We start from the raw sequence: 21135 nt of genomic DNA on the forward strand, positions 1-21135 counted from the left end.
TTTGCCCGGATGGCTCATTCATGAGATTCCAGCAAAGCAGATTTTACAACCCAAGGACATGGACAATGGTGGAGAGAGGGACTGGGGAGGGGGATGGAAGGGGGTGGAATGGGTCATTGGGGAGCAAAAGGGACATCTGTAATATTTTAAACAAAAATAAAATTAAAAATAAATGTTTTAAAAATAAATAAATAAATAAATAAATAGTTTATATGGTAAGTGTTACTCTTATTGGGTTCATACAAATAACCAGGCCAAATTGAAACTGAACAATACAGTAAAGAGATTGGTATTAATTTGGCTCTTTAATAAAATGAGGGTGATTTTAGGGGGAAAAGTTGTTTCAATAGGGAAATATTAGAACTGAAATGTCTTTTTGTTTTGTTTTATTTTGTTTTTCCTTCCACCAGACCATTTGTCATAAATCTTGTTGTTCTAGCTTTACCCCAATAATACTAAAATTTATAACACAGTTTGTCTCCACTAGGTTACAAGCCCTACTTACACTCAGGGAAAACCACCTCTAGATACCACTGCCCCCTCCTTTTGTGCCCAGGCCTCATTGTTCCTCTGACAGAGAGAAGGAATCTCTTGGCTCTCAAGAAAACCATCATTCCCTTTCAGCAGGAAGTAGCTATAAGAAGAGACTCTGTGCCCCTCTTCTCTGAAATAATTCAGAGCCAAGATCCTTGAGGGGACATACAGTAGGCTGTTAGACATGAGCAGAGCAAGGACTTCCCCACCAGGATGGCCTGTCCTAGCACACCACTGGTCATGCAGACCCCTGACATTTCCTCCCTCGAAATAATATCTGGCCTTAGGAAAGGTTGGGAGCCAAAACTATGTCAGGAGATTCATCTACATTGGAACCAGATGCCACCAATTGCCCTGTTACAAGTCCAAGTGGCTCCCAGAAGTGAGATTGCATTAAGTCCCTATAAAATTGGTTTTTGCTGATGGTTTCAGACAGTCCTTAAGACAGAAAACATGCACATAGACCAAGATGTGCTTATTCAGAAATATGTGCAACATTTAAGTAAATATTTAACAGCTGCTCATAACTTTGCTTCCCCTAGAGTCTCTCCCCTTCCAGGTTCTCTCCACCCGTTTTTCACAGGGGATCGAGTTCTGAAGAAGTGAAAAGTAGGATCCCCAGGACACCAAATAGAGAAGTGGTGTGGACCCTGGGACATAGTATTAATGACCTCGACAGCTGTCAAGTTGGCTGGGATTAAGCCTTGGGTACATCTGCCTCTCATGAAGAGAGCTCCAGCAGAAGAGAAGACTTGGACTGCACAACCGCTCAGAGACTTAAAGACTATATTAAGGAAACAATGATTTGCTTCCTTCTTTGCCTTATAACTACTAGTAGGGCAGGTCTGATCTCTTTCCAATCAATGGGATGAGAATGTTTGGGTGTACTTGCCAGGAATATATTGTATATGTCATGTTTCTGTATTTCAGGAGGCAAATACATAGAACAGGCTTTTGCCTCATGCCTAGTAGGTGTCAGAACCCTTCTAAAGACTTTAAGAAATTATACTGTTTCAGAATATACTGAAAAGAATTACTTATAATGACATATAATTTTGGCCCTGTTGCTGTTGAAAGGCCTTGTACTGTGTTTTCTATTAAAATAGCAGGGGTAGGAAGAGTGTGTATATTTTACAGGATGTCCAGGAAACTATTTATCTTTGAAAAATCATCAACAATTGAACTGTTCAAAAGAAAATTCCTCTGTATCTTATGGAAATGGGCATGTTCTCCTTCCCCCTGGCTGGTTCTTGCTCTGTGGTTTAACAGCATATTCTTATGTACCTATGAATAGTGCTAGAGGCCCTTATACAATTGGACGCTTAACTGTAATGTTGCCACAGAAGCCTCATCCTCAGAGAGTGTGCCATGAGCTCCTACTAAATGAAAACTGTGATGGTAAAGTACAGTTGGTTAGCCAAGCTGAATATATTTCTATAACCATATTTGTCATCCCAGTAATGGTAGGATTGCTGAATGCTGAAGTAACCAACCTTGCTCGTACTATGGTAGAGGCCTTAAATTCCACTTCTCAAGCTATAGCATCCATGGGCCAGGAATTAGGGCAAGTAAGGGAAGCTGTATTAGAGAACCATGCTGCCACAGATTATTTATTATTGGGACATAAGCAATAGCGCGAGGACTTCATAGGTATGTGCTGCTTTAATTTAACAGACATTTATTTATTTATTTATTTTAAAATATATCTTTATTGATTTCAGAGAGAGGAAAGGAAGGAGATAGAGAGAGATAGAAACATCAATGATGAGAGAGTCATTGATTGGCTGCCTAGAATGCAACCCGGCATGTGCCCTGACCAGGAATCGAACCCTGATCTCCTGGATCCTAGGTCAATGCTCAACCGCTGAGCCATGCCCGGCCGGGCTAACAGACAATTTAGAACTCATTGAGGACAAACTACAAAAAGTGAGAGACACTCTCCAAAGTCACCCAAAGGAAAAGCTTCTTTACCAAGGAATTTGCTGCTCTTACTTCTTGGCTACCCAGCTGGGCTGGCATAAAGGAAGCCTTCATTTTTTTAGTGTATGTAAATTCATAAGACCTAGGAGAAGTAATCGCTGTATGGCAGAAGTGAAAATATTGGCACTACAACAATATGATTGCTTTAAGAACAATATATAGAGATTAGTGAGACTGATATCAGATTATTTACATAATCAGAGGGGGAAGTGATGGGGTGCAATAGCCTGAATATTATGATTTATAGTTTGATTGTATAACTAGTTGTGCTTATTTCATAATATTATGTATGATATATTGTTACAAGTTTGTCCCTCCCAGACCCTTTGTGTTCCCTTTGAATTCAGCAGACTGGTTTATGGTTGGATGCAAACCCACGGGGCAATAAGAACAAAGTCATAAATCTAGAGGCACAAGACTCAGATGCTGTTTTGTCCATCGCCAGATGCTGCATCGCCAGATTGGTTAAGAACAATAGTTGATGTCTGCGGACCTTCGGGGCTGCACGTTGCTGCATTCCATTCCCAGCCTCAACTTACCCCATCCCATTCCCCTTTATAATCCCGTTCCTGGCACCATGCTGTGAGACAGGTTTTGGATGCTTGTATGCTCCCCGTCTTCTTGGTTGGCCAGTCTTCTCAATAAATGCCTTCTATGACTCAACTCTGACTCTGTTGAGTTGGACACAATGACGGGCAGCACAAACTCCACTAGGGTTTGCTGGTAACATGTTGACTCTTTAAGAAGGTGCCTGCATTTCCAGCCATTTCTCGCTGGCAGAGAGAAACCCAGCTGCTTTTCACAGCCAGATATCATGTGGGCACCTTTCACAGTTCTGGTGCTTTTGGCTGGGAAGCCCAGCCTGGGGTTTAGGCCCCAGAGTCCTCAGTGGGAACCCCCGTAGCTGAGCTGTGCCTCTGGACCTCCAGCTGCTGCCTGTGGGAGCCCAGCCGGCCCTCTCATGCCTCTGCACTTCCTACCGGTCTCTATGTGGTCTCTACTTTTCCTCCCTGGTTATGAGGGTCTCTCCAGCTCGTCTTCAGTTGATTACTCAGGGTGGTTTTTCTATATTTTAGTTGTCATTCAAGTTTGCTCCTGGGAGAGTGTCAGTGTAGCCTCCACTCAGTCCGCCACCACCATTAATCCTCCGCCTCTATATATCTTATGATCTAGTCTTTTATTTCTTCTTTGACCTCATCATTTTTTAATAGTATGTTGTTTAATCTCCATATATGTGTGGGTTTCTTTACTTCTTTTTTTGCAGTTGGTTTCTAATTTCCAGGCATCATGATCAGAGAATATGTTTGGTATAATTTCAATCTTCTTGAATTTGTTGATGCCAGTTCTGCAACCCAACACATGGTCTATCTTTGAGAATGCTCCATGTGCCCTGGAGACGAGTTTATAATCTGATATTCTGGGATGAAAGGCTCTGTAAATGTCAACCATGTCCACTTGGTCTAGAGTTTCATTTAAGGCTGATATTTCTTTATTGATTTTCTGTTTGGTTGCTCTATCTATTGCCATCAATGGAGTATTAAGGTCCCCAACTATTATTGTGTTTTGACCTGTTTCTTCCTTTAGTTCTGTGAGTAGTTGCTTTATATATTTCAGTGCTCCCTAGTTGGGTGGGTATATATTAAGAAGTGTTGTTTTCTTGATGTAGTGTCCCCTTTGTCATTATAAAGTGTCCATCTTTGTCTCTTGTTGTCTTTGTTCTCTTGAAATCTATTTTTTCAGATATGAATATGGCTACACCTGTTTTTCTGTGGATGTTGTTTGCCTGGAGAATCATTTTCCACTCTATTACTTTGAATCTACCTTTGTCTTTGCAGCTTAGGTGTGTCTCTTTTAGGCAGCATATAGTTGGGTTTTGTTTTTTGATCCACTCTGCTACTCCGTGCCTATTTATTGGCGAATTCAGACCATTTACATTTAGGGTAATTATTGATGTATGAGGATTTCCTGTAGATAATTTATTTTTTGTTTTCTGGTAGCTCTGTGCCTCCACTGGTTCTTTTCCTCTGTTCTTCTGTCTGCTGTGTGTGTTTGGTGGTGTTTCATACTTCTTTCCTCTGGGTCCTCTTTTTTTAAGCTGTGTCCTCGTTTGGGAAATTTTGTGTGTGGTTACCATCAGGTTTATAAAAGATAAACTTTCATATATACAATAGCTTTTTCTTTCACGTGCATCAGATGTTCATCCTTCTTCGCCAGTACAGACCTTTACCCCTCCCCTTTTATGTTTTTGTCGTCACAATTATCCCTGTTTATGCTGTAAGTTTTTTGTTGATCTTACTCATAGTGTTGTGACCTTACGTTCTTTGTTTCAGGTAGAATAACTCCCTTGAGTATTTCCTGCAGTGGAGGTTTTCTGGTGATAAATCCTCTCAGCTACTGTATGTCTGGGGACATCTTTATTTCTCCATATTTAAAGGATAATTTTGCTGGATATGTTATTCATTGCTGGTAATTTCTCTCTTTTAGATGTTTGAATACTTGGTTCCACTCTCTTCTGGCTTCACTTCTCTTCTGAGAAGTTGGATGAAATTTTGATGGGTTTTCCTTTGTAGGTCACTTCTTTCTTTTCCCTGGCTGCTATGGGAATTCTTTCTTTCTTAGTATTTTTTGACAGATTTAATACAATGTGCCTTAGAGAAGGCCGTTTTGTATTGAGGTAACTGTTCTGTTTGCTGCTTGGTTTTGAGGATTTAGCTCTTTTCATAGGTTTGGGAAGTTTTCGTCAAGTATTTGTTTGAATAGGCTCTCTATACCCTTCTCTAGCTCTTTTTCTTCTGGTATGCCTATTTTTCTTATATTGCTCTTTCTGACATTGTCATATAGTTCTGATAGAGTTCTTTCATTTTTATTTATGCTCAATCTCTTTCTTCTTCCCTCTGCATCATTTCTAGATTCCTACATTTAATGTCACTAAATCTTTCTTCCATCTGATTAGCTCCATTTCCTATGCTTACTAGTTTATTCTTTATGTCTTTTATTGAGGTCTTCATCTCCAGTATTTCTACTTGGTTCTTTTTTTAAAGTTTCCATCTCTTTGGTAAAGTATTTGTTTTGTTCTCTGACTTTGTTTCTGAGTTTGTTAAGCTGCCTGAGTTTTCTTGTATCTTGTTGATTTTTTTCAGGACTGCAATCTTGAATTCTCTATTTGCATCATATATTTCCATGTGTTCAAGTTTGCTTTTTGGAGATTTTTCTTTTTTAGTTGCCTCACTACCTTGGTAATTTATGGTGTTTGACGGGTTCCTTCTCTGTTTAGGCATCTATGTATGAGTGGTATTTCTCTAACAGATTTATAAAAAGCCTTTCTATTGTTTTCCAGTAGGTGGCAGTGAATCACATTTTTAGCTTTTTATCGCTGCTCTGGCTTTTCAGCTCTCTGAGGGTGGGGCTGGAAAATAGCTTGTGTTCCCTGGGAAGGTAGGCATCTTCTCCGTGTTCTGGCGGTCTTGGTCTCAGATGACCAACCCTGCTGGGGAATGTAGTGGGTAATGGAGTTCCAAGTCTGTAAAATCCCAGTGCTGTCCCCAGTGCTGGCAGTGCAGCTGCCTTGTTTGAGGCTGGGGAGAGCTGGGGTAGTTTGGCATCTTTGCTACTTTGTTCTTCCTGTAACGATGATTGGCAGACCTCTGCAGAATCCTCTCTGTGTCCATCTGACCCCTGGATTAGTGGCAGAGAATGCCTGTCCCTCAGGGAAAAAAATGTTTTCATAATACCAGTTCTTGGTTTTGCAGATAATGTGCTCTGCAACCTGAAATTCACTAGTACAGCTTCTTCTGTGGCCTTCCACTAGCTCTGGGAGGATGAGGGGAGGCAAACTCTGGGAGGGTGATGAGAGGCGACCAAGCTCCATGGCTTTGTTTGCCAGACAACTGCAGCTGTACCTCTGTGCCTCATCCCTGCCTTGGTCACTGGGATCAGCCCCAGCTTCTACTGCGCGCTCCCATAGGAATGCTCTGAACCTCTCTGCTCCTCCCAGCTGGAGGGAGTGTCAGAGGCGACCCGAACCTCCCCTCACTGGCCGAGCCCCAAAGTGAGCTCCGGACTGTGAACACCAGGCTACAGGACTGTGTCTGCAGTGCACCTCAGTTACTTTCCCTTCCCACATACCCAGTTTTCTCCCACCTGCCCATCTTCAGGTGTTTGTGCCAATCTCTCACACATTTTGTACATTGAGCAGGGAATCCTTTGTTGAATTATAGCTGTTCAAATTGTTGAAACTTCAAAGGGAGAGACTAAGGTGACCTCTCATGCTGCCATTTCTCTAGACATTACCTCCAGAGACTTTGTGATCTATTACATTTTGAACTGGGCAAAGGTATAAGCCTCTGTCATCGCCTCAGATGCTAAAAATAAACTTTATCACTTCATATTATTCACTGACCTCCAGAAGGCAGCAAGCCACCTTTATCAATTTATACTGAGTATAAAGTATAAAGATAAAGAGTAATCTTTATCACTTTCTACTAGTCATAAGGCTAAAATATAGACTTTCATGTAGAGATAGAAGAAAGTAAAAATATTAAAGACATCCCTTTTTAAAAACTGAAATATTAAGAAGTAGTAAATTTAGCCTGGCCCAGCATGGCTCAGCGGTTGAATGTTGACCTAGGATCCAGGCGATCAGGGTTCGATTCCTGGTCAGGACACATGCCCGGGTTGCGAGCTCGATCCCCAGTCAGGGATGTGCAGGAGGCAGCAGATCAATGACTTTCTCATCATTGATGTTTCTATCTCTCTCTCCCTCTCTTTTCCTCTCTCTGAAATCAATAAAGATATATTTTTTAAAAAGTAGTAAATTTAGTACTTACATTATATTTCATGATAAATACATATATTTCATATATATATATATATATATATATATATAAGTTTTTAATTCTAAAAATTATAATTGAAATGCTATATAATATAGAGTACCTGGTCTTTTGGGTTTTATAAAGCCTTAGAATATAACAGTTAAAAACTCACATGACAAATTATCAAATATTAAAGAGGTCCTTTCCAAACAAAATATAGTTTTGAAAACTAAACAAAAGCAAGAACATTGTAAATATATAATAATGTATATTATAAGTAATTGTAATTTTTTAATTTTAATTTTGTTCAATTACAGTTGACATTCAATAAGTATTGTTTTGAAGATGATACATTTTTACTATATTTTATCAAGATGTAATTGACATATAACATTGTATTATTTTTTGGTGTACAACATAATGATTCAATACATGTATATATTGCAAAGTAATCACCACAATAAGTTTAGTTAACATCTACCGCCACATATAGATAAAAAGTTCCTTTGATTTTAAGATTTCCTTTCATTTAAGATTTACTCTTGCCCTTGTTGGTGTGGCTAAGAAGTTAGAGCATTGGCCTGTGCACCCAAGGTTGTCACAAGTTTTATTCCCAGTCAAGGGCATGCACCTGGGTTGCAGGTTTGATCTCTGGCCTTGGTCTTGGCATATGAGGGAGGCAACCAATTGATGTGTCTCTTTCACATCGATATTCCTCTCTCCCTCTTTCTCTCTTTCCCTCTGTCTCTCTTCCCTTTCCTCCCTCTCTTCCAGTCTCTAAAAAACAAAGTCAATGGAAAAAATATCCTAGGGGGAGGATTAACAATGACAAAAATGTTACTCTCTTAGCAACTTTCAAATATACAATACGATACTTTTATATTCACCATGCTGTGAATCACACCCGCAGAACTTATTATCCTATCACTGGAAGTCTGTATCTGTTAGCCACCTTCATCCTCATATCCGGCAACCACCAATCTGTTCCTCGTACCTGTGCGTTTGGTATTTTTAAATTCCACATATATTATTTGCCTTCTCCATCTGTCTTATTTCACTTAGCATAATGCCATCAAGGTCCATCCATATTGTTACAAGTGGAAAGATTGCCTTCTTTTTTTATATATATAATTATATATAAAATAATATTTATATTATCTATAATATATATAAACTTATATATATTTATATATAATTATATATAATTATATATGTATAATTCAGCCATAAAAATATAATATATATATTTTACACACATATATAAATTCATATATATATATATATCCATTCATCTGTTCATAAACATATATGTTGGATTTCTATGTCTTGGTTATTGTAAACATGCTGCAGTGACTATGGAGGTGCAGATATCTAATTAAGATAGTGATTTTGTTAAATATTCAGAACTGCATTGTTGGATTATAGGTAGTGTATTCTTAAGTTTTTGAGAAATCTTCATACTGTTTTCCATAGTAGCTGCTCTAATTTACATTCCTACCAACAGTGCACAATGGTTCTCTTTTTTCCACATTTTGCCAGCACTTGTTATATCCTGCCTTTTTAATAATAGCCATTCTATTATCTAAATATCATGTGAAGTGATATTTCATTATGGTTTTGATGTTATTGTTTTTTAGAAAAACATCTATTTAGATCCTCTGACCTTTTAAAATAAATTGTTTTCCTACTGAATTATATGAGTTCTTTATATAATTTGAGTATTAACTCCTTATGAGATACATGATTTGCAAATATTTTGCCCCATTTCATAGGTTAATTTTTTATTTTGGTCACGGTTTCCTTTGTTGTAAAGAAAATATTTAGTTGACTGTAGTCCCACTTGCTTTAGTTTTTGTTACCTGTGCTTTTGTAATGTGTCCAAAAAAAATCTTTGGTTAGGCCAATGTCAAGGAGTTTATCCCCTATGTTTTATTCTAAGAGTTTTATGGTTTCAGGTTGTATGCTCAAATATTTAATGTATTTTGAGTTGATTCTTGTATATAATGTAAGATAGTGGTCCAGTTTCATTCTTTTGCATGTGATAATCCAGTTTTCCCAATACCTTTTATTGAAGAGCTTATCCTTTACAATTGTATATTCTTTCTCTTTGTCATAAATAAAGTGACCGTATATGTAGTTTATTTCTGAGTTTACTTCTGGGCACTCTATTCTGTAGCATTAATCTATGTGTCTTCTGTTATGCCAATACTATACTGTTTGGGCTACTGTAGCTTTGTAATATAGCTTAAAATCAGGAAGTGTAATGCCTTCAGCTTTGTTCTTTCTCAAAATTGTTTTGGCTATTGGTATCTTTTGTGGTTCCATACAATTTGAAGATTGTTCTTTTCTTTCAGTGAAAACTGCCATTGGAATTTTAAAAGGGATTGCACTGCTTTTTGTAGTATGGACATTTGAACAATATTAATTCTTCCAATCACTGAGAAAATGTTTCCTTTGTGTGTGTTTTTGTCAGTTTCTTTTATCAGTGTCTTAGTTTTCAGTGTATAGGTCTTTCCTTTCCTTGATTAAATTAATTGCTAGCTATTTTATTCTTGTTGATGCAATTTTAAATGGGATTTTTTTTTTTTCTTTCTTTCTTCTTTTTTTAAATCCTGACCCAAGGATATTTATTTATTTATTTATTTATTTATTTATTTATTTATTTATTTATTTGAGGGATGATGGGAAAGAGAGAGACAGACAGACAGAGACATCAATGTGAGAAAGAAATATTGATTGGTTGCCTCCCCCAGGTGCCCTGATTGAGGATCAAACCTGAAACTTAGATATGTGCCCTGACAGGGAATTGAACCCAAAACCTCTTGGTGTATGGAATGATGCTTCAACCAACTGAGTCACCCAGCCAGGGCAGGATTGTTTTCTTAACTTCTCTTTATGATAGTTCATCAGCAGTGTATAAAAACACAATTGATTTCTGTATATTAATTTTGTATGTTGTAACTACAGTGGAACCTTGGTTCTCAAAGTTAATTCATTCTGGAAGGTTTGAAAACCATATCATTTCTTTCCATTAGAAATAATGTAAATTGAACTAATCTATTCCAGGTCCTCAAATGATTCCCTGTTTTAACTTTACTTATATACAGTACGTATCTAATGTATTGTTGAATCTATAAACACTATAATCAAAAGGAACATGAAATGTAAATAAAAATTTAAAAGGAAATGAAAAATTTAATAATAATAAGCAGCAGCAAAAGCAAAAATAAATACCCACAAAAATATTCACGGCACAGTTTCCTGAGATGTTAACAACATGAGGTTTAGTGGTAAACTGACTCATACTTGCTCATTCTCTATTTTGTTTGTTGCCTAAGAGATGTGTCACTGAGCATCCAGATAAAAGCATGAATAGGTTGTTGGGTTGAGAAGTGAATTGTTTGATATGGGAGATGTTCGAGAACTGAGGTTTGACTGTATACTGAATTTATTAGTTCTAATAGTTTATTGGAGGAGTCTTTAGGCTTTCTATATATCATGCCATTTCCAACTACATTTTTACATTTATCTTTCTGATTTAAATGCCTTTTATTTTTTTTTGCATAATTGCTTTGACTTGGACTTCAGTGACATGTTGAATAAAAGTGGCTAGTGTGGCATACTTGTGCTATTCCTGATCATAAAGAAAAAAATTTTAGTTTTTCATCATTGAGTATGATGTTGATGTTGACTGTGGGCTTGTTAATATATGACAAGTTTTTCTTATGTTGAGGTACATTGCCTCTATACCCAGTTTGGTGATAGTTTTTTTGTTGTTTTGTTTTTTGTTTTTTTATGAACAGATGTTGAGTTTTGTCAAATACTTTTTTGCATCTGTTGAAATCTTATGATTATTATCCTTCATGTTCTTGATCATGAATTGATTTGCAGATGTTGAAACATCCTTCATCACTGGAATAAATCCCACTAAATCATAGTGTATGATTCTTTGAATCTATTGTTGGAATCCATTGCTCTTATTTGTTGAGGATTTTTGCACTTATGCTTTTCAGGGATATTGTACTGTAATTTTATTTTCTTGGAGTGTCTTTATTTAGTTTTGGTATCATAGTAATGCTGACCTCATAAAATGAGACTGGAAGTGTTCTTTTCCTTTTGTTTTTAGACTATTTTGAGAAAAATGAGCATTTATTTATCTTTAAGTGTTTGGCAGAATTTACAAGTGAAGCTATCTGGTCCTGGACTTTTGTTTGCTGAGAGGTTTTTGATTTCTAATTCAATGTCCTTATTAGTAATTTATTACCATCTATTTTATTTCATAACACATGATGTTTCTTGGAGAATGTTCCATGTGTTTGAGAAGGATGTGTATTGTGTTTCTTTAGGATAGAATGTTCTGTAACTGTTTTTTAAGTTCATCTGATGTAAAGTGTCATATAAGTCAATGTTTCCTTCTTGCTTTTCTGTCCAGAGGATCTATCCATTGATGAAAATAGGGTATTGAAGTCCCTTACTATTATTGAATATTTATCTCTATCTTTCTTTTGGTCTGTCAATATTTGTTTTATATATTTAGGAGCTCCTATGTTGGATACACAAATATTTGCAAATATTCTATCCTTGTTTGGTTGATCCTTTCATCTTTATATAATGGCCTTCTTTGTCTCTTAGTATGATCGTTGTCTTAAATTCTATATTGTCTGATATAAATATAAATATAGCTACCCAACTTTCTTTGGTTTCCATTTGCTTAAAATATCTCTTTTCATACCTCTACTTTCAGTTGGAGGTACTGTTAAAGCTGAAGAGAGTCTCTTCTGGGCAGCATACAATTTGATCTTGTTTTTTATCCATTTAGCTGCTCTAGGTTTATTTTGGGGGCATAATTTAGTATTTAAATGTAAAGTAATTATTAATAGGTAAGGACTTACTACTTTCATTTTGTTTCTTGGCTCTTTTGTAATTTTTTGTTTCTTTCTTTGCTTTTTCTCTTCATTTGTGCTTCAGTAATTTCTGTAATGGCATATTTACATTTTGTTGTTGTTGTTGTTCATCTACTATATGTTTTTGCTTTTTGGTTACCATGAGTCTTACATAAAACATATTCATAACAGTCTATTTTAAGTTGAAAACAAGTTTGAATGCATTCTAGAGATCTATGTTTTTCTTTCCCCTCAAACACGTTTTATGTTTTGATGCCACAATTTACACCTTTTAACCTTGTGTATCTATTAACAAATCATTGTGGTTGTAGTTATTTTTTACTACATTATTTTTTTTAACCTTAATACTACATTTAGAAGTAATTAACTTACCAACATGGTAACTTTAGATGATTCCCAATTTATTTATTTACCTTTGCCAGTTGGATTGATACTGTCATGTGTTTTCGTGTTACTAATTACAGTTCTTTCATTTCTTGTAAGACAGGACTAGTGGTGATGAACTTCTTCAGCTTTTGCTTGTTTAGAAAACCCTTTATCTCTCACTTATGAAAGACAGCTTTGCCTTGTGGAGTATTCTTGGTTGGCTGTATTTTTCTCTCAGAACCCTGAATAATATCTTCCCTCTTCCTTCTGGACTGCAAAGTTTCTGTTGAAAAATATGCTCCTGGTTATATGGGGGTCTCCCTTGAAGGTAACAAATTGTTTTTCTCTTGCTGCTTTTTAGATTCTTTCCTTGTCTTCAGCTTTTGGTAATTTAATGATACTGTGTCTTCGTGTGTCTCTGAATTCATCTCACTGAAATCTCTGAGTTTTGACCTAGATGTCTGTGTCCTCTGTGCTATGGAAGTTTTTAGCCATTATCCTTCAGAGAAGTGTTTGGCCTCACTATCTCTCTCTTCTCTTTCTCCGATCTCTATAATGCAAATATTGGTCTGTTGGTGGAGGTAATAAAAAGTCAGACTGCTGGCTGACTCACAAGGTGGGCCCAGGCAATCCGAGTTCCTCACCCCTCCCTTGTCCTCTGCCTACCATTCCCTTGGTGGGGCCTGCTTCAAGGACATAACATTGAGAGAATCGATATTGAGCCCATTTGGATGGTATATATAACTGAACTGAGTTAAGGCCTCTATATAAATTTTTCAGATTCTATCAGAAAATGAGATCTACTCATCTTGTGGCAACCAAGACAATTCTCATAAGAAAGTTCCCTTGCTTTTTAAACCTGCCACCTACCAATCTGTTGTCACCTGCCTCTTTGGCTTCTCTTTGCCCTGAGTAAGGGGCCAGTTTACTAACCAACAGGGCCCACTTGATGCTATCCCATAAGATCCTTATGCTATCATCACTCTTTTTCATTCTTTTTTCTTTATGTTCCTATGATTGGATAAATTCCACTGCCCTGTCTTAAGATTTTCTGATCTGTTTTTCTGCTTCATTTTTTTCTGATGTTGAGTCCCTCTATTGACATTTTGGTTCAGTTCCTATATCCTTCAGCTATCTATTTGTGTTTTGTACTTTCTTATACATTCTGCCCCTTGTTTAAACTTTCACTTGTTCATGAATTGTTCTCCTGACTTCAGTGAACATCTCTATGACCTACTTTGGAACTCTTTATCAGGTAAATCACTTATCTCTGTTTCACTAAGGTCTTTCTGAGTTTTTATCTTTTTTGTTTGTTTGTTTGGAATATAATTCTTTTTCATGTTCCTTGACTCCTAGTGTTGGTTTCCATAAATTAGATAAAACAGCTACCTCTCCCAGTCTTAAAGAAGCAGGTTTTGTAGCAAGTAAAACCACCCATTCAGCTGTGCCCTAGCTCTTAGTTGTCTCTCAGACCTTTGGGATTATCCAGCAGTCTTCTTATTCTTAGTGGCTTCCAGTAGTTTAGAGTATGCCAAGACCTTTTAGTTTCCCGAAGGGTAGGGTCTCAGTCATTGACTAGATGCAGGCTGATTGGAAGACAGACTTTCAGGTAACAACTTTTTTAAAGGGGAAGACTGGGAGATGGGTGTTTGTCTCTTTTTCATTTGAACTGATCTCTGGTAGGATGGACAGTTAAGCACTGTTTCTTTGTGTGCTACTTTCTCTTTGAAGCCAAGAACACAAGCCCCACTATCAGAGCCAGGTAATCAATGGATGTGTCTCCTGGGTGGCAGCCACAAAAGCTGAGGATGCCAAATATGTACACAAGCTCCTTTTTGGGGATATCTGTGAACTGTGGTGGGACAGAAAGAAAGCAGGAAGGTAGCTTCCATTGGCCTCTCTGGTCTATGGAGATTACTGCAGTTGGCCCCTAGATGTGTTAAATTAGAAGCCTGCACCCCAAATTAAAAAATATGTTGCTGTTTTTTGTTTTTAAAAAAGTAAATATGCTATTTTCACAGAAAGATTGGCTTGTGTCAGTCTGTTGTCTCTGTGCTGAACCCTGGGGTTTAGCCATGGTCACACGAGACCTTTATTGACTGTCTGAGTTTGTTATAGCATTGTGGGACATGGACATAAGCTCCCTTGACTTTCAAAGCTGTATATTTTGGCAGCCCATTGTGCACGTAGAAATCTTAAAAGCTGGGGCTCCACATGTGATGTTCAATCCCTATGCTCCTGAGGGAGAAGCTGGGAGGTCCACATTCCTTCCTGGTTGTGCGTCGTTGTGCCAGGGGTGAAGTTCATGATAATATAGTGTTACAGCTTTTCCTTTCTCTTTCAATATGAGTTTTCTCTCATTTGCCCAGTGTGTAGGAGTCACTCAGCTAGTTTCTGGATTTCTTTCAGAGGACACTGCTCTATATGTAGCTGGAGATTCAGTGTGTCCATGGGAGGAGATGAGTTTAGGAGCCTGCTGCCATCACCATCTTGAACTGGACCATTATAAGTATAGTGGTACCACAGTTTTTTAACGTAATCCATTCCAGAACACCGTTTGAGTTATGAAACATTCGAAAACCGAGGCATGGTTTCCCATAGAAAGTAATGCAAAATGGATTAATCTGTTCCAGACCTTTAAAATCAACCCCTAAAACAGCAACTTAACATGAATTTTATTATCTAATGATAGCACAGATCCATAAAATGATATACAATGAAAGCAATAAACACACTATACTGTACTATAAAAGCAATAATAAATAAACATAATGTAAAAACAGTACTGTAGATGATATAAATGAAAACATAATTTTTCTTACCTGCAATGATGATAGTCATGGTTTGGGTGGGGGGGTCCCCTTCAATAATCACAATAGGTGGCTTGTTCAGGTGTTGTGTAGCCCTCTTCCAGAATCACTGTAGGTGACTCCTCTCCTGCCATTCCTTCCCTTGATTTTTTATACCACTGACACCTGGTTCAGACTCACTGGGTCTTTTCCTCACTAAAAAGTTTTCAATTGACATTTGCTTTCTCCTATGTTCTAAAATTTGTCTAAAGTGAGACATAGCATTATCATTGAAAGTGTTAATGGCAGGACTTACAGTACCTTTATTAATGTATTTTTCAAGGAAAATTTACACTTCAACCCATTTTGCACACGTCTTTGATCACTGCAATAGAAAGACTTTCCCTTCTCCCCTCCTCCTCCTCCTCCAAAGACAGTTCCTCAGTTGCCACCTGTTGCTGCTCCATCAGAACATCTGGAAGTTCTTCTGTGGTGAGTTCAGGCTTGTGGTCCCCACTGACCCCTCCACATCATCACTACTCACTTCCAAGCCCGTGGACTGTTCCAGAGACACAGTATCCTCAGCAACAGGAGCATCCTCTTCAACACCCTCAAATGCATGTTCAGGGACAGTTTCTGGCCACAATTTCTTCCATTCTGGCTTCACTGTTCTGTGAGACACATCCCTCCATGCTTTGTCTATGACATGTAAGCAATGTAGGATATTGAAATGATTCTTCCAGAGCTCTCTGAGGGTTAGCTCTGTGTCTGAGGTCACCTCAAAGCAACTTGGAACAGTGCTTTGGTGTAAAGCTTCTTAAAATAAGATATCACCTGCTGGTCCATGGGCTGGATGAGTGGAGTCATGCTGGGAGGCAAAAACTTTACATTGATAAAACTGAACTCTTCCATCAACTCATCCTCCAAGCTTGGAGGGTGAGGTGGAGCAGTATCCATAACAAGCAGGCACTTCATTGGAAGAGTTCTGTCTTGAAGGCATTTTTTTACACTTGGCTCGAACACTTCATGAACCCACTCAATAAAAAAATTGCCTGGTTACCCAAGCTTTGCTGTTTGCCCTCCACATCACATGCAGTTTGCTTTTTATGGCATTGTTTTTCTTAAATACGCTGGGGTTCTCAGAATGGTAGACTAGCAAAGGCTTCAACTTAAAATCCCACTTGCATTCCCACAAAATAAAAGGGTTAGCCTGTCTTTCATTGGCTTGTGTCCTGGTAGTGATTTCTCCTCCTTTGTTATGTAGGTCTTCTTTGGCATTTTCTTCCAAAAGCAGGCTGTCTTATCACAGTTGAAAACTTGTTGGGGAAGGAAACCCTCTGCCTCTACATAATCTTTAAATTCCAAAACAAATTGGTCAGCATCTTCTTTGTTGGCACTGGCAGCTTCACCATGTCTTACCATACTGTGCATGTCACTCCTCCTCTTAAATTTTTCAAATCACCCTCTACTTGCCTTTAAAATATCACTCTCAGTACTTATTCCAGGGGTGTTTTTGATAAGGTCAGCATGCAAATGTAAAGCTTTTTCATAAATCATGCTCCCAGAAATGCTGTCACTGGCCAACTGTTTTTCATTTATCCATATGAAAAGCAATTATGCCACTTCTTTAATTGTCTGTGTTCTTTGTCTTGTGTTTAACACATCTTGCAACATTGGTTCCTTTATTGGCATCTTTATTTTTTAAGATGGTACAAACTGTAGATTTGGTCATACCAAACTGTGTTGCCAGATCACATACACGGACCTCACTTTCATGTTTGGAAATAACTTCCTTCACCTCTACTGTCGTTCTGTTAATTATTCTCTTGGTTTTGCAGCTTTTATCCATTTCTCACTACAAGGGGTGATGGGCAGAGGGCTCCTGAGATGACATGAACACAGACTGATTGCACACAGTCACAAAAACAAATTGGTTGCAAGAGTGCTCCTGAGATAGCACAGACTGATTGCACACAGTCACCAAATAAGCCCAAATTTCACCTCCATGTTGCGTGGGTGCTCAGGACTCAACAGCCAACAGCTAGGCCTCAGGATCTTGCACTTAGTGGAATCCATATGGCATGTTTGACTTCCCAGGCATGTTTGAAAACTGAAGCATTTACTTCTGGGTTTATGGTATTTGTAAACGGAAATATTTAATAATGGAGATGTTCAAAAACTGAGGTACCACTGTAATTTAAATATAACAGGTGGCAATTGTATATTTTAATCAAATCCATTACTCTTCTAGTACAATTCATGTTTTAATCTACAAATAAAAAGGCACTTTGCAGAGAGATAAAGATTGATTCAACAGATATATTCTAAAACTTAGCAGTTTTCTCAAAACTTCTATCTAGAAGGAAGTCACTATAGTTAATGAAACTACCCAGGTTCTTTTTCCACAGTCAGTGGTCCTGAAACATCTAGTGGCTTCCTAATTTTATTTTTGCATTTGGGGAGCACAGGAAGCATCTTGTAGAGTCAAAGGTGTCATGTAGAATGATCAGGAGTGCTTTTCTAGGAAGCTAGGCCACTGGATCTGCTGGTCAGCACAATCCAACACTGTAGCATTGCTTAATCTAAGCTGGTAATTCACAGTCCATGGAACAAAGGTTTTACAGGGTTCATCTCAACTTCAAAGAGAAACTGTAGGCAGGAATATGATTTTCCATAACATACTCATCCAAATTTATTTATTTATTTATTTAACCCTCACCCAAGGATATTTTTCCCATTGCTTTTTCAGAGAGAGTGGGAAGGAGAGAGAGAGGGAGTGAAACATCGATGTGAGAGAGACACATGGATTGGTTACCTCCCAAACTCGCCCCATCCGGGGGCAGGATAGAGCCTGCAAATGAGGTACCTGCCCTTGGCTGGAATCAAACCAGGGACCCTTCTGTCTGCTGGCCGAGGCTCCAACCACTGAGCTAAACCAGCCAGGGCATCCATCCAAATTTTAAAAGTTTACTTGCTTTAGAAATATACTAATGTAACTTTTAATACACAGTACTAAGGTAACATAAACTATTGCATGCGGCTCTGTGTCAATCTCAAGGTTATCACAAATTGGGGAGAAAAGAGCTGAAGCGATACAAGTAAGGTAAAGTAATAGAATCACAAGTGATTTCTAGAGTGAAGGGAGAACAAAAATAAGGTTTCATTGTTCTCCTTCTGAATTAGGCTCAGTATCATGAGGACAGGTGCCCAAAGAAATATAATTTAACCACTTGACTCTAATTTCAAGAAATGAGCTGATGATAATCTTTATCATTTTACTGTTAGGAGGAGAGAAATTTGTAAATAATGAGGCTTAACCAATATATCAGCAAAAATATTATATTTGTGGTAGTTTATGTGCCTTTATCTGCATAAATCTTTTCTTTATAGAAAAATGATAATAGAATACATACCTTCCAGAAGATCAATTTGCTGATGAACCAATACCTCATTTACCTAATATATTAAAAAATGTTAAGCTGTAAGTATACATTATATTTTTTAAGTTAACCAAATTAAGAATCATTTTTATATTTTTAGAAATGATGTAACTATCAATATTTGTCAATAGTCTCAATATTTAATAATAGTTTGTATTAATTTAAAGTATAAAAATAAAGTAAAATAATTTATAATTTAAAAAATATCTTGGGTGTGTTCACTATTAAGCCGGGCAAATGACTCTGACAGGAATACTTATAAATATGAGAAAACATCATTCCTTGTAGAAGATGTGTAGGAACTAGTAAGACCTTATCATCCATTTAAGGAATTTTTTCTATAAATCTCAAGATTATTTTCTAAGTATACTTGATATCATTATTTGTAGTAAGCAATAACTTGCCCTACATATTTTGTGAGTCCCTAATTTTAAAAAATCTACCTAGGTGTTTCTTGAATATGTGAACTACTAAAATTCTTATAAAATATGCTGCTCAAGTGCATTATGGGAAATTAAATTAGTAAAGAGAGTATGAAAGAGAAAATTCACTTATTGAAAAGTGATTGCCTATTATAGGAATATTTATTTATTTATAAATTGAACACATTAGAACTTGAATTTCTACTTTATCTATGAGATTCTTAATACCAAACAAATATAAAATCTCACATTGCTGAGATAAACTATCTTGCAGTACATTGAAGTTCAGGATTTTATTTTTTTATTAGTGGTCTTGACCCTGAGAAAAAAGATACCTATCAAGAATGAATCCTGGTGGCTAACTGTGCTCAAATTTTTAAAAAGAGCCTAATAGCTGTTTTTAAATAGGGGCATCTTATGCAAACCACACCTCAGGGAGAAGCCTGCACTGGGCTTCCTGCCTCCTGCAGAGTTGCCTGCTTGCACAGTGTTCCTGCCACTTGAGCCAGCCTGTCCAAGAGAGTTCCTGGAATCTGACTTCAGCCAGTAGGATGAGACTTTCCCTGTCCATTCAGAACTGTGCAGCTATAGTCCTATCACTATCTTTACTGACCAATCAGAGCGGCTGCATTCTGCCCAACTGGAACAGAACAGCTTTTAGAGCCAATCACACTGTGAGGATTCAAAGTTCTCATTCACATGAGGACAGCTCAGTCAGCAAGCAGGGGCCGGGACTAGCTCCTGGGTAAGTCAGCTCCCCCGGCTCAGGGGGCATAAGCTCCCTTTCCACCAAACACTGAACACTGAGTTTCCCTGGCTGGAGCTGCAACACCGAAGGTGGTTGACCAGAGAGACCGCAGCAGGCTGGAGGGGAGCGGAGCAGAGCAGGTGGAGACAGCGGCCCAGCGCGGCCTGGGCAGAGCGCGGCCACCGGCTGGAGAGGGCCGGCTCCCGGCCGCCTGAGGCCGCCTCGCGCTGCTCCGCAGCCCCGCTGTTCCTGATTGACCGGAACACCACTGAGCTGTCCCACAGCCTGCTGCATCTCAGATGAGCTGTTTGCACTGAGTGGCGTTTCCTTCTCCACTGTGCCCTAGATGGGGGATTCCTGTAGGCACTGAGCTGGCACTAACAACTATCAGTTGACGGTAGTATCTATAACATTGGTTTTCTGAAGAACAAAAACATTATAAAAATGTAAGTTTCTTAATTACAATAAAAGTGAGTCATATTACACGAAAAATTCTAATTCCTTTCTTTTTTTTTAAATTCTCACCAGAGGATATTTTTTCCATTGCTTTTCAGAGAGAGTGGAAGGAAGAGAGAGAGAGAAACACTGATGAGAGACACAGCAATTCGTTGCCTACCGCCTGCGCTCCTCCCAGGGCCAGGGAGCCTGCAACCAAGGTGCGCACCCTTGGCTAGAATTGAACCTGAGGCCCTTCAGTCCATGGGCCAACACTCTCACCATGGAGCCACGCGGGCTAAGGCTCTAACTCTTTTACTGAAACTCAACACTAAGCTTTATTTGTTATTTCCTATTCCTAGGAAATTATTTAGTGTTGGGATTAAAGGGCCCAGGATACAGAATCAAGGTACCAGAAGTAAAAAGCCATTCATGCTTCCTTGGCATTCTGATGCTGAGCATTTTATGTAACTTTTCTGGACCTCAGTTTCCTCTTCTGTAAAATGCTAATAATTATAGCACTTATATATTACAGAATTTATAAAAGGATGAAAAGAGTTAATACTTGTATTATACTTAGAAAGAAAGCCTGGAAAATGGTGCTTAATGAATGTTTGCTATTGGCTGTAATCACGGATTATATTGAAGATCATAGAAAACACAATTTCTTAAGCCATTTGTAGTTTGCTTTAAAAGTAAACCT

The 21135-nt window shown here is 37.9% G+C and overlaps 1 protein-coding gene across 1 annotated transcript in view; it reads right to left on the reverse strand.

The window, feature by feature from the left end:
* The window catches only part of LOC107543807 (phospholipid scramblase 2-like), a 48524-nt gene that overhangs the window by 26049 nt on the left and 1340 nt on the right, over positions 1-21135 (reverse strand). The window contains exon 3 of the mRNA XM_087818511.1: positions 18801-18843. Within this exon, the coding sequence (XP_087674637.1) occupies positions 18801-18843 (43 nt within the window). The remainder of the gene's footprint in view (positions 1-18800; positions 18844-21135) is intronic.

The sequence above is a fragment of the Miniopterus natalensis genome, chromosome 6 (assembly GCF_054644295.1).
Source record: "Miniopterus natalensis isolate mMinNat1 chromosome 6, mMinNat1.hap1, whole genome shotgun sequence".
NCBI classification, from domain to species: Eukaryota; Metazoa; Chordata; class Mammalia; order Chiroptera; family Miniopteridae; genus Miniopterus; species Miniopterus natalensis.